The sequence below is a fragment of the Platalea leucorodia genome (assembly GCF_965183815.1).
Source record: "Platalea leucorodia genome assembly, chromosome: 1".
NCBI lineage: Eukaryota > Metazoa > Chordata > Aves > Pelecaniformes > Threskiornithidae > Platalea > Platalea leucorodia.
This window is the reverse complement of record NC_138823.1, coordinates 38,124,206-38,138,062: the sequence shown is the minus strand read 5'-3', so window position 1 is coordinate 38,138,062 and position 13,857 is coordinate 38,124,206. Positions and strand designations below refer to the sequence as shown.

At 38.3% G+C, this 13,857-nt stretch overlaps 1 protein-coding gene across 11 annotated transcripts in view; it reads right to left on the bottom strand.

Annotated features, from left to right (window-relative positions):
* Positions 1-13,857, bottom strand: part of ARFGEF1 (ARF guanine nucleotide exchange factor 1) — a 103,648-nt gene that overhangs the window by 51,871 nt on the left and 37,920 nt on the right. For 9 of the 11 annotated variants that reach the window (XR_014228667.1, XR_014228668.1, XR_014228669.1 and 6 more), the window contains 4 exons: positions 4,392-4,571; positions 1,999-2,272; positions 1,327-1,440; positions 519-691 (listed from right to left, as the gene is read on the bottom strand). Coding sequence is in view for 1 of the 11 variants with exons in the window: in XM_082316387.1 (XP_082172513.1) it covers positions 519-691; positions 1,327-1,440; positions 1,999-2,272; positions 4,392-4,571 (741 nt within the window). In the remaining 10 variants the exon portion in view is untranslated. Of the gene's footprint in view, positions 1-518; positions 692-1,326; positions 1,441-1,957; positions 2,273-2,580; positions 2,628-4,391; positions 4,572-13,857 lie in introns of those variants that run through there. The other 2 variants (XR_014228675.1, XR_014228676.1) reach the window with 2 other exon arrangements.

Here is a 13,857-nt window from a genome sequence, read left to right as displayed (position 1 = left end):
ACATCTGATACAACACAGAGTATATTTTCACATCTTTTTTGTTAATGAAAATCACATCCTCTCAGACATGAAACTTTTTATCTGAAATCATTGCAGTAAGGTCATGCTATAGGCTTGAAATTTCTATTTATCATTTGAAAAGAGCACACTGAAATTATACAAGCATATCTGTAATTGGCTATATTATTCACTGTGTATTTTGAATGCTAGTTTTACAGTTTCTCAGGAGCACTTCAAAAAAACAGGGAACTGAGTTCTCTAATCTTGGAACAGTGTTCTCTATGGGCAGCTAAAAATATGCTAGAATAAAAAAGGCATCACATGCAAAATTTACTTACAAAAATTTAATTTAAATAGTGCATTAAAATAGAATACTGCTTAGAACACGACTTGATACTTGAAATTCATCTGAGTAACTTATTTTATGGAATTATATTAAACACTCTCTGCACAAGTGTTGGGCAACACTTAAGACATATTACTTTTTTCAGTATTTCCTCATTTATAACTGCCTGTACCTGAGTATCGTTGGAAGAGACAGATAATCTGTCATCAGGTAAAGATGGTGTATAAGCAACAGAAATTGGAGTCCCTGGAATTCCATTTGCCTGAATGTTTTCACTGTCACTGCCATCCTCTAATGTTACAATTGTGCCATCACCACCTGCACTTTCAGCAGTCCCTTCCACATCTATCAGAAAAGATGTAAAAATTATAAACAAATGTTACATAACAATGCAAATTAAAAAGAGCTTTTAAATCTAACGTTTAAAAACTAAAACAATCATAAGCAAAGTATCATAAGGAGGAACTTAAGGCAGAATTTACATGGCATTATATAATTTAAAAAATTCCAAATACTCTTAATTCCTACTAATGAAAATTGCAATTAAAAAACAACTTACAACTTTACATTGCCAGGTTCACCATTCTACCAAGTTTCCAAGAAGTATTGGGGGGAAAAAAATAAGTCACTGATTTGATATATGCTTTCCAACAAACTGAAAAATGTAGTGCTATACTGCTACTACAGAGACAGGCCCATTTGTGAAGAGTTTATGTGGAAACAAAACAGAAAAAAAAGTAACAAGAATTTGTATTTTAAAAAGAACGTTAGTCTCCAATATAGAGTGTAAATTAATGTATGAAATCTTGTACATTTTACTGTTAAATAATGCACAGATAAGGTCAGACAACTGAAACTGTTTTCTTCAGCATGTGTTATTTAAATAATGACATATTTTAGTTAAATATTCAGAAGTGTTAAATAATTCTTAATGTCAAGATTCAGACTGTAGTCGCTATCGACTAGACAGATATTAATACCTCCAACTACTATGTTCACCATTTCCTGCACAATACTTTCTACAATTTCTTGCGCCTTCTCTTCACACTCATTGCTTTCACCATCATATGTTCCTCCATCAGCTTTAGAAAGATCTTTAAAAAGAAAAACAAACCCAAACAAATATTAATGACAAAGTCAGAAATTAAGGAAATATTTTACTTGCATTTAGTATTTAAAAAGTCAACTACAAATCTATTAACAGGAGAGCATACGTTAAAAAATGCAGTGTTTGGATGCTTTGAAAATAGCATTTGCAGAACACAAGCATTCCAGTGTTTAACCTGTAAATGGTAAATGGCAATTAATCCACAGACCTATACCAACAAAAGACATCAATTTTGTATTTTCACGTACATTAAACACTGAAAACTTACTAGGTTTGAGATGTTATTCTCAAAAACTTTCACAATATCACATAGGTGCAACGAGGAATCTTTGCTACAGTGACTACAACAGAGTGCAAGACTAAAGGATACTCGTGATAAAGTTTAACAGTGGTAACAAGGACAACAGGCATTTTGCATTAGTCAACTATTTGAAAATATATGCCTGGCTCCAGATTTGCGAGAGGGAAAAAAAGGCAATCCTCAAGCCTTTCTTTTTACAGACCTTTTCCCTCCCTCCATGAAACAGAAATACACACTGATTACTTTCTGCTGCTGTGGCTTGGTCAGCTTCTGTCTGTTCATTTTCAGCACTAGAAATATCAGATCCATTTTCTGCCTCTATATCTTCTTGAAGGTTCTTGTCCACATCATTTGTGCTGTGGTCAAGCTCTCTCTCATGTTCTTTGGACAGCTGATCAGTCTGTGTTGGAATATGTCTCAACTGAGGTGACTCAGGCTCATGATGGCTTACTGGAGACTGCTGTAGATGGTGTTGCTGTCTGTGTCTTTCCTTTTCCATCTGTTTGGCTTCCTGAAGCTACAAAAGCATTGCAATCACACAAGAATTTCACTATCAAAACAAAACAATGAGCTGTATACATATTGTATACGTTATTTTATAAACATGGAATCTCCATTGTCTCTGCTTACTCAGCGCCTTCATAAAACTCCAACCGTTTAAGAAAATGCACCCTTTGTATTATTATAAATAATTTTAATAGCACAGGATAAACCTTTGCAAAAGGGCTGCTTCCCAGCTATGCACATTACACTTAGCCACACCTTCACTGTGCAAGAGGGATGACTAATCTACCCATAATATAGGACCAAGAGTTGTCTGCCTACCCTATAAGGAAATTCAGCCAGTAGATGTGACAATACACAAGGACTGTATGGAGAAACATCAAGGCAGGTTCTTTTCTTTTTTGAAAGCTCTCACAAAGAGAAATACATTGGAGAACTTACGAGTCTTCTGTTATCCTACAAGCATGTGGTATTAAAGGAAAGACTAAAAAAAAACAAACAAAAAAAACCACAAGAAAAAACCCCAAAAACCCAACCTAACAAAAAAAAAACCCAAACCAAAAAAAAGGGAAACTGACTAAACATCCAGGGAAAAAACACAAAAACAGGAGTTAAAACTGAAAAGAGCAGCACTTCCAAAACGCTATAGAAGACAGATCTTCAGGAAGAAAATACTTAAATCATACTTAAAACTGTAAGACAAAGACTATTTTAGTTTCATGGTTCCTTGATCTGGAATCTCCAGAAAGGGAAGAATTTCTGTAACTTGTCTAATGGCTTAAAGACAACAGTCATTAAAGTCCAACCAAAGCAGGGTGTCCTTTGAGGTGATGCTCTAAGGACCAGCTTTCTGTCCCTGCAGAGCCTAGTGTTTACCAAAAGTTTTGTAACTTTTTATACTGCTAGTTTGACTACTATGATCTCAGTCCTTACTCTTCCACTTAAAGCTTTCTGTGCTGCATCTTTTGGGGTGCTACAGATCCACGAGTAGGTACTACCTTTCAAATTACAGCTCAAGTAATTCCTTCTAGCGTTTGTTAGCTATCATATTAAAATAACTGCTCAGAGTGTGCAAAACAAGCAGAACTGCTTATCAACTTGCATAAAGACTAGATTTATAGTCTGGCAAAAATGAAGACTTCCACTGTAGAATAACAGTAATAATCCCTTTCTATATTAAGTTGCTTAAAAGGACAGTAACTGCACAGACTTCCCAAAGCATGCAGGTACTGCATGGCTTTTGCCATGACTTAATCATAAATATGATGCTTTATAAATCTTCAACTGTGGCAGTACCACGTACCAATATGCAGTTGCTTCTGAGAGGAAAATAGGAAAGAAATTACTACATGCTCTTAGAGAAAACTTATGAGTTTGTAATAATACAGCAGAATTACTTCTAGAAGTAGCTAGGAATTGAAGAAGTTCTCAAATCTGGGCATCTGCTTTTTTGTCTGTTTGGGTTTTGGGCTTTTTTTTTTTGTAATGGAATTAGGACAATTATTTTGCCTTATTGATCAGCAATTGTCTTTATCGTCAGCAGCAGAAGGCACAGGGCATATGCTGGGGTCCCTGCGGACAACTCACAATAGCAATTTCAGTGACACAGAAGTATCTGTTAGTGACTACTACACATTAAAATATTAAAAAATTTAAATGATTACATGACTGGAAAGGTTTTTTTGTTTGGTTTTTGGTTTTTTTGTTTGTTTGTTTGTTTGTTTGTTTTTGTTTTGTTTTAATCATGGATTACTTCTTTGGTGTTTAAGATCACAACAACACTGGAGCATTTCACCAACACTAATGTACTCCACATGCACTCTTATGCAGGTAGCGTGGCATGTCTTGACAGCCTGACGATAGAAACTGAAGTTGAATACATCCATTAAATATAAAGGACCCCTATGAGAAGTTTAAATCCTATACACCACTCCTGCTCCCCAAAAACATATTTCACACCTGTTTCAGAGTGCAAAACACACAAAGAACAAAGGTATCTTTTTTTTTTTTTTCCCCCCAAAAGTATGTAAGTTGGGAAAGCCAAAAAGCTTTACTAATAATGACAAAACAAATCTCTCAAGCTGGTTTGCTTTTAAGAGCTAATATCTATGTAAGGATACTAAGATACTCACTGCTTGATTCTCCATACGTGCAAAAATGACATTCAGCATTTGTGTTAGAGTGGCCTTGGCTGTGGTTTGATTTATGAGATTTTTGCTTGCTAGATAGATATTGTAACATGTTCTTACAGCCTGTAGCACTGTTCCTTCGTGGATTTCTATGTGTTGAGATGTTACTGCAGTGAGCAAAGCCTAAATAAACAAACACACACATATATACATTTTCCAGTCAAAACTTTTCATGTCAATCAAATAATTTGCAGATGATTAAATATCAAAATGGGATTATTTTAATATATAACTAAATACCTATCTTGAACTGCAGTTTAATTAAGTTTCCCCATGTACTCTTGTAGCCATATTGGAACATCATACATATCAGTTATATTAAATTGAGAGTGTTTTTAATCAACATATCTGGGAAATACATGTTTCATAGCATATAACAGCAAGAAGTAACCAATGGAGTTATCAGACAGGTAGTTAATAAAAGCCATCCTAGAATTTTCTAGACATAAAACATGAACAACAGACTACCTGTTAAAATCTGGAAAGCAATCCAAAGCATCTGAAAGTTGTTTTACAAATAAATGTAAATGTGAAGAACAAAGACTGAGTATGAGATTAGGCAGTTATAAGTGGGACAACTACTCTTTCTAAACACTCTCTTTGGGGAGATGCTAGAATATTGTGTTGCCCTCTCTGTAGAAATTCACTTCTTTCTTTCCATTTGAGTTTATATCTGCTCCTCTTTTTTTGCAAAAAAATATGCAAATAAGCCTTTCTAAGAAATAGAGGCAGAAGAAAGCTGAGGACAGGGTGTGAAGACATTGTCAGAGGTGCATGTTGGTGAGTGGAAGGAAAGGGCAAGAGCTTGGTCCACAAAAGAACAAACATGTTTATACTGATCATTGCACTCCAGTAGAAGAAATCAGGGCATTTTATGCATTAAAGACTTTGACTGAGTTAATGATTTAACGGGACGTTTAGGGTAAGAAAGAAAGAACTGGAAGCACTGGAAAGTTCACACATTGGTAAGTTTATCACAGTGAAAACAGAAGTTATTTTAAGTGTTGTGTAATTTACTCATGAAACGGTGCCTCATTTCTTTTACCGACACTGTCAGCACCTCTGTCCACACATGGCACCAACAAGCGGACAAAGAGTATCCATTGCTCACTTAAACCCTTTAAAAATCACTGTACAGCTTAACAGAAAAAAGAAAATCAAAGACCCACCTCACTGCACTGCTGCTGAAGAGACCCGAATTCTACTCCTAGATAAGCAGTTCACTTAAGGTCCCTTCTTATTCTACCCGTGGTGCCTCAGTTCTCTCATCAGTGGACATAGGGAGGTACACACATGGATGACTGTACTTACATTTCTTACTGGAGAGTATACGTTCTTATCTGCATGACCACTAAACAGCATCTCATGCTACAATCTATAAAGTAATGCTGCCTACATGTCCATTAGAAGTCTTTTTTCTCAAGAATTGAAAGAAAAAAAAATAAATCAAAAAACACCCAACAAACTAAAGAAAAGAAATGACAGAGGTAGGCAAACTGTAGACAATGGCTTTGTTAAAGGAACTTAAGTCTCTGAGCACTACTACTGTTCTTTTTTTCCATCCCAGAATTCAGTTTACATGTCACCGGCCTTCTGAAAACCAAGAAGCGCTAAGCTGAAATTCATACCACCATCCTTAATTCTTACCCTCTCTGTGCAATGATTCAATACCTCCACAGAACTTAGCAATACCCCGTTTCTGCTAATGGAAACATCAGTCAGGCAAGAGGACATATAAAAGCCGTAACAAAATCCAGTGCCGTATCTGGATGGAGATCAGTGACAAGTGGTGTCCCTCAGGGGTCCATACTGGACCAGTACTGCTGAATATCTTCATCAGCGACATAGACAGTGGGATTGAGTGCACCCTCAATTGTGTCCCTGCGGTTGACACACCTCAGGGATGGGATGCCATCCAGAGGAGCCTGGACAAGCTCGGGAAGTGGGCCTGTGTGAACCTCGTGAGGTTCAACAAGGCCAAATGCAAGGTCCTGCACCCGGGTTGGGGCAACCCCCGGTATCAATACAGGCTGAGGGATGAAGAGATTGAGAGCAGCCCTGCGGAGAAGGACTCGGGGGTATTGGTGGATGAAAAGCTGGACATGAGCCAGCAATGTGCACTCACAGCCCAGAAAGCCAACCGTATCCTGGCTGCATCAAAAGAAACGTGGCCCGCAGGTCGACCCCACTTGGAGTATTGCATCCAGCTCTGGAGTCCTCAGTGCAGGAGGGACATGGATCTGTGGAAGCGGGTCCAGAGGAGGGCCACAAAAATGATCAGAGGGCTGGAACACCTCTGCTATGAGGAAAGGCCGAGAGAGTTGGGGTTGTTCAGCCTGGAGAATAGAAAGCTGTGGGGAGACCTTATTGTGGCCTTTCGGTACTTAAAGGGGGCTTGCAAGAAAGATGGGGACAGACTTTTTAGTAGGGCCTGTTGTGATAGGACAAGGGGCAATGGTTTTAAACTAAAAGAGGGTAGATTCAGGCTAGATATAAGGAAGAAATTTTTTACAATGAGAGTGGTGAAACACTTGAACAGGTTGCCCAGAGAGGCTGTATATGCCCCATCCCTGGAAACATTCAAGGTCAGGTTGGACGGGGCTCTAAGCAACTTGATCTGGTTGAAGATGTCCCTGCTCATTGCAGGGGGGTTGGACTAGGTGATCTTTAAAGGTCCCTTCCAACCCAGAACATTCTACGATTATATTCTATCATCTCTATATCAATGAGTCTGCCACCAAAACCTATTTACACATTTAAACCATTCCCCACCTGTCCCTCCCCCTCTCCCCTTAATACAAACATGTTCTACACTGGTCTACACACGCGATTCTATGTGTCATATTTTCACTTATCTTTCATTACTGTTTCACCTCTACCTTACTGCTAGGAATTCCTGGGGGTTTTGTGAGACTTGCAAATACTGAGCTAAAACACGCTGAACCCCATTAATTAGAGCAGCACATCTCTTCTGATCAGGTAACATATCTACATCCCCTATACCACAGTACTCTCACACACCAAAATTTATCCCCAAAGCTACTCATATCAATCACAGCTCTGCTGACTTCTCCAACTCTTTCCTACATGTTTCAGGAGCAAAGGCAGTCACCCTGAAGGCAGGTAACTCCCAGTGATTAGATTCTGCACTCTCCAATCTGGCTGGAAAGGCTGCACACCTGTACATATTTTAGCATTCTATTTTTTCAAGTTTTGTGCGTCAAAGTCCTTAAAGGCCAAAACAGAAAGCTCCCTTCATCTTTCACTAGTAATTCTGTAACAGAATTAACCTTGAAGAACTTTGTCTATGCCAGTTTAAAAAAATAAGATCAGTAACTCTTGAAAACAAACCGAATAGGTGGAGCCCAGGCATAAACAAGACAGCTATTTTTTCCAAGCATTACTGTTTGGGCTCCATACAGTAAGCATTTAGATTTAGTTAAGATTTCTTTCACCCAATTCCAAAAGATAACACTGAGACACACACACCTTAAAATACGTCCGTTTAAGAACCACCTACAATTTCTCACTTGGAAGATAAGGTCTCTTGCTGCCTAGCATTTAGGACACTAACGAAAAGGTGCAGGGGGGCAGGGGGGTTGAGTTTCCATCTCTCTTGTTCTAGCTGTATCATTCATTAAGTTATTCCTTTGTGTCACTTTCTGTCTCCTTGTTAAATTCAGGTGATTAAGAATTTGATATTTGAAAGTCCAATTTTAACTTCCATCTCAGTTCAGTAAAGTCCTATGGGTTTTTTTTCCCAACTTTTAATAATAGGAGACAATGCCTGCTTGTAGAAAAAGGTGACAAGGCTACAGATGGATTATGTGCTCTTTTGTTTTAATTGGCTTAACAGCCTCAATTTCCTAAATGTCTTCAGTATGCTTGTTATGACTACTAGAGCTTGGTTCTTTTCACACCACCTGATAAGGGGATGTGGAGGCGAAGAAATGTTTACACACACACACAGAGACATACCTCCTTAACACATTAATCCAAATTCACTGAATAGCTACATCTTCTATGCAGACTGAGAAATCAGTCTTTCCAGCAGGGCACCTCCTTGCAGATATCTAACTATTGAAGAGTTCAACTTGGCTACAGAGGTCCTGACAGTCACTTCTTCGGGTTTCTTTCCTTCTCAGGGGCTAGAGACAACGAATCCCAATGACTACCACATGTTTGTAAACTGATAAGCATTTTAAACTTTGATCTTTTGTTAATATATTTCATATTCCTTCCAATATAGAGCCATCCTCAGGCTGTCATGCTTACTTCACATCTCAGTGCCATTTCTCTTCCTCTACTATCACAGTCTAGCAGAAATATGAGAACGAACATGAGACAGGAAGGATTTTACAATCACTTTCTGACAACATCCTTCCCTCTTGGCAGCTTCCATCCAGGGCTCAATTTGACAGCATGCCCTAAACAACATCACCTCATTCTGTATCATAAAAGAGTACATCATTACCACAACTGGTGTGACCCAAGAAACCACAGGTTACGATCATGAGTGGCAGTCCTGCTCCTCTGAAACCCTTGTCTACTCAAATGTTAAAAAAACTAATCCTTCCCTTTCTCACTTTATCAGTTTTCGTCAGATTACTCCCCAACCTTACTCTGTGGCCAAACAGCTACTTGGGTCCAATGCAAGGAGGAAGAGAGGGAAGACACATGAGTAGAAGACAACCACCTCAGCAACAGTCCCCAGTTAAGCCGGACTACGCAAAAATCTCAAACTGCTACACAGCAATGCACGTCCCTGAGAGATGGAACAACAAAAGCCATACACTCTTACTGCTTACTTTGCAACAGGCCTGGGGCATGAAGCCACCTGTGCTATTTTAATGGCAACACATTAATACAATTAAAAACAACACAGAACAAAAAAACCCACAGGTGCTTTTCTGGTGTTTGGTTTTGCAGGTTTGTTTGTTTGTTTGTTTTAAAAGTCATTTTAGTGGATTCAGAGTATTAAATGCATGCCAGGACAAGGGATGGAGTGAGACAAAATTTGGGAGCCTGGACAGAAAAATGCCTCTCTGCAGGGGTCAAAACAGCAAGCTACTGCATGGCTCCACTGACTATGGAGTCACAGCATTAGGTTGCTCTTTTCTATCATGGTAAAGATTTGCTGCTCAAGGGTTTTTGCAGCTGAGTTCCCACTCCTTCTGGTCACACTTAGCTCATCTGTTTTCATCCAGTATCTTCAGTGTGAGCTAAGGAGAGAATGATTAAAAAAAAAAAAGCCTACTTTTCTTGTATTCCTCCCCTTTGCTGTTCTTCAGGCATGGAAGGAAACCTTTGTAAAAACATTGTTAGCACTACCTCATTATACTTCAGGTCCTTCCACAAAAGCTTTCTTTGCCACAAAGCCTGCAAAAATACTAACAGCCATGAAGCTTCCCCTTGTCCTGGAACTACTGGCTATCATCCTGACTGCGAGATTGTTCCCTTGCTTTCCTTCCAGTCCTTCACACTTATTGTTCTGTATTTGAGAAAGACCCTATTGTTCTGTGCCTCCACCTAGTTACTATAAATAAAACTTATTCATTTCTGTAAACAAGCGTCAGATGGGTTTGGGAAAGGAGAAAATTCTTCAGGATCATTTCTTGAGTTACAGATTATCATATCTTTGTATGACACCCATAGTATTTTTTCTTTTAGCCGGAAGCATGTTTGCCTATTTAGTGAATTTCCTGTTATGTAAAATGAGTGTGAGGCAAAAAGAATGCAGTTTATAAAGTAAACTAAATTAACATTAATTCCCTAGTAAAAACATCCAGCATCTATCTGTACCTGTAAACTTTTCATTCCTCTCACACTGAATATTCTGCAAGAACAGAACGGTTACGGTGAAAGAAAGTAACCACAACCAGAAGAACGATTTAAGAACGCACAAGAGGCAGATGCACCGACATACAGACGTGCTAGGAAGCCTAGTTTTCAACTCAGGGTCATTCTTTTCTTCCTCTCAGCCAACTCTGATCATCTTATCTTTGGAAGATTTATGACACAGTACAGCCATCATCTGATCAGCACAGGCTTACTTTGGGTAAAATACTTATAATTCAGTTGCCTGGGAACTCTCAAGTACCTGAGACAGCACATAAACCACAGTGGCTCTAACCCCTCTCTCTAGTGTATTAGCTACTGGAACCACATAATTCCGTTTCCTTTGAGAAGGGCTACAGGGTTATTTTTAATAATAAAATTTTTTTAGAAGTCAACTTGAAGCCCAAACATTAACTTATCATGAAATAATGTGTTACTATGGACTGACTTTTGGAAAAACACAGGAGACTTAAGCCCTTAAGCCACAAAGCAACAAATACATCAAATAACCTTCACAGATAAATCATTTTTCAATATGTCACTCCAAGCAACATTTTCTTTGTGAGCAAGTGATAATCTTATCTCCTGCTTTTTACCATTTCCAAATTATTCAGTCGTTTATGTTATACATTCACCATAGCTTTAAAAGACCTACATTTACCTAACTTAGTTTACCAACTTTGAAGACCTATGGAAATACACTGTAATGGTATGAAAAATAGAAAAATACAGTATTTGCTTCCAGCATGCTTTCACAGTCAAGACAGTGTCATATCCTAGATTATACACCAGATATCAGTAATAATGGATCATTAATAACACTTAGTATTTTATTAAAACTAGTATTTTTTTCCACTTAACATCAATTTTAAGGAAAAAAAAAAATCCATATTCATAAGCATGTGCTCAGTTACCAGCTCTGAAACACACTGAAGGATTATGACTGTGGAGATTGCAGAAAGAACAGCACTATGTTGCAGTTTCTCCTACAGAGGATAATATAAAGAATATAAATTATTTAAGAATATAAAGTTTTATTTAGTTTATCACTAGAAAGTTAGGTGTTCAAAATGAATTAGAATCTAACATGGAATGAAATGGATACATATTTTGTAAAACAGAAGTATTTCATGTCCAACTCTGAAAATGTAATCCTTCTCTAAAAAATAAAATTGCAAACTGACAGGATGGCATTTTCAGGTTAAGTAACCAGTCCTAGCCATTAACTTAAGATGAAAGCCTCAAGATACAAAGATTCAGAAATAAAACTGCCTGCATCATTATTTTGATTCTCAAATCATTCCATAATCCACAGCTCCTTTTAAACTCAGCAGGAGGAATTAAGCTTTCTACAATCTTTTTATAGGAAAAACTAACCACACTACTGATTAAGTTACTTAGATAGCATTCCACACTACTGAAACACAACAGGATATGGAACTCAAGAAGTTCTTCCTAAGGGTCTTCTCAATCTGGAATCTGTTTTCACACAAGTTTTGTTAAAATTCTTTCAAACATATCATCATTCTCCTTATTCCTCAGAATTAGTTAGCTTTTACAGTCTCCCTATTCTGTAACCCAACAATGAGTTGTCCTCTATTTTTAGTTAGTTTCAAAAGACGGCTTGTGCAAGCAACGTTTGATTGAACTTGCCTTCCTCCACGGACAATGGTCATACTGACAGCGTGACTAGCTGTAAAAAGACACGTACAGGAGTTGACCTTATGAACAGTCTATTGCACATGGAAGACTCAGAAAGCCATCACTAAAATAACATGCAACTTTTCAAACTACAGCTATCAAGCATGCACAAAAATTTTTCTTTGCCAAACATGAACAAGTTAGGCTGTAAAAGTATCTAGATAATACCAAATACTTACTATACAGCAGACCAAGGCAAGAAAATACAGATGAAGATAAACAGTTGATCTCGTGTCCCATCCTTCTTCCTCATCCCTATTCTTTCTTTATAGATTTTTTAAAAAAAATTTAATATAGTTTTTGTCATAATTGTAGTTCTTCAGGAACAAAAAGCCCAGACAGAAATGTAAACAGAACTTCAACTAAAACCTCTGCAGGTGTCAACAGGAACTTTGCACACACACATCATGAATGCCATAGCCGCCCTAGCAGAGCAAGCCTGAAGGCAAAAAGGTTCAATCAAGGGAGGTTGTTTCAAACATAATTTGAACAAACAATTTCAGTTCATAGCAGCAGCCTAATTACTTGCTTTTCTTCTGCCCCAGCAATCCCCACCATAACAACTGAACAAGAATTTGCATGGCTTGCCATCAAAATTACACCAAATCAAACTAAACTACAAGAGGAAGGAAGGAGAAGGCTAATTTCCCAGTCTGCTTCATCATGGAGTCTGCAGATGAAGAACGAGGGGATTACAGAGATGAGAACACGCAAGCAGAAATAGGGGCAAAAAAGTTAAACTGGCCACCAACTGTCAGAGCTACCACTAAACATACCTCTAAGCTTAAGTACCTAAAAAGAGAGAAATTACACTCCTCAGTCTCAGCAAGATTATTTCCTTGGTAGTCAGCAGAAAGGTATTTTCAGAACGCCTAAGCGGCTCCGGTTGTTGGGAACCTGCTTAAGATGACTCCACCACTGGAAAGACATCTAGTACCTAGCAAACAGCACCACGTGGGAACTCTTACCCAACGCTGGCTCACAGATCTTAGACTGAGGGCAGCACGCTATGTAAGGGCCATCCATTCAGCACGCAGAACCAAGATAACCCTCCAGGAAGGAAGGTGTCTGAGTGATCAAGGTTCTCAGATTTTGCTGTGGTGTTGGTGATACAGCTGCCCTGTGGGAGCACTACTCATGCTATGAATAACAGCCTGGGAGCAACAGCAGAGAAAGCGGGAGACCCAGGTCCCCCTGCCTTCTATCTCCTTGATGGAATTAAAATTCTTCAGAGAACATACTAATCACCAGAGCCACAGAAGAGTCTGAAAAGACCCATGATCTAGCCTTCAAATCATACTGGAGAAGCAGGGTCCACACTCAGCCCAGAACAGAAGAATTATGAAGCCTACGAGAATACGACTGACTTGGCAGTTTCATTATTCCCCCAAGGGAAATAACAAGTTCTGGTCTTTGCTAAGATTATTTCTAATGTTGATGCTTTTTATAGTGCCCAGTGTACTGGACAAACATGGGGCCAAAACAAAAACAGTACTCTCCACTTTCCCAGGCATTCTAATATGGCAACTAGCTAAGTTTAAACAGTCAAAAAAATGAAACTCACTAAATGAATTTACACACTTAAGGCATTTTACAATTGTTGAAGAATTTACTTTCTCTGCTATTTCCTTGCACAGAAGGCATTTCAGCTCACAGATACCCCTTTCAGGCAGGAGGTTAACTTTTTAACATCTTGACCAAGGGCTGAGAGGACCGGAATAAGAAAGCATTCAGAGAGAAGGTATTACGGTGAGAGGGAGATATAACGGTTTCAGTCACTGAAAGTTTAAATCAACAAAAACTTCCTTCTGCAAGATGAAAAGTGTCTTAAAAGCTTGGGCAAAACAATACAACAAATCTAGACAACAGC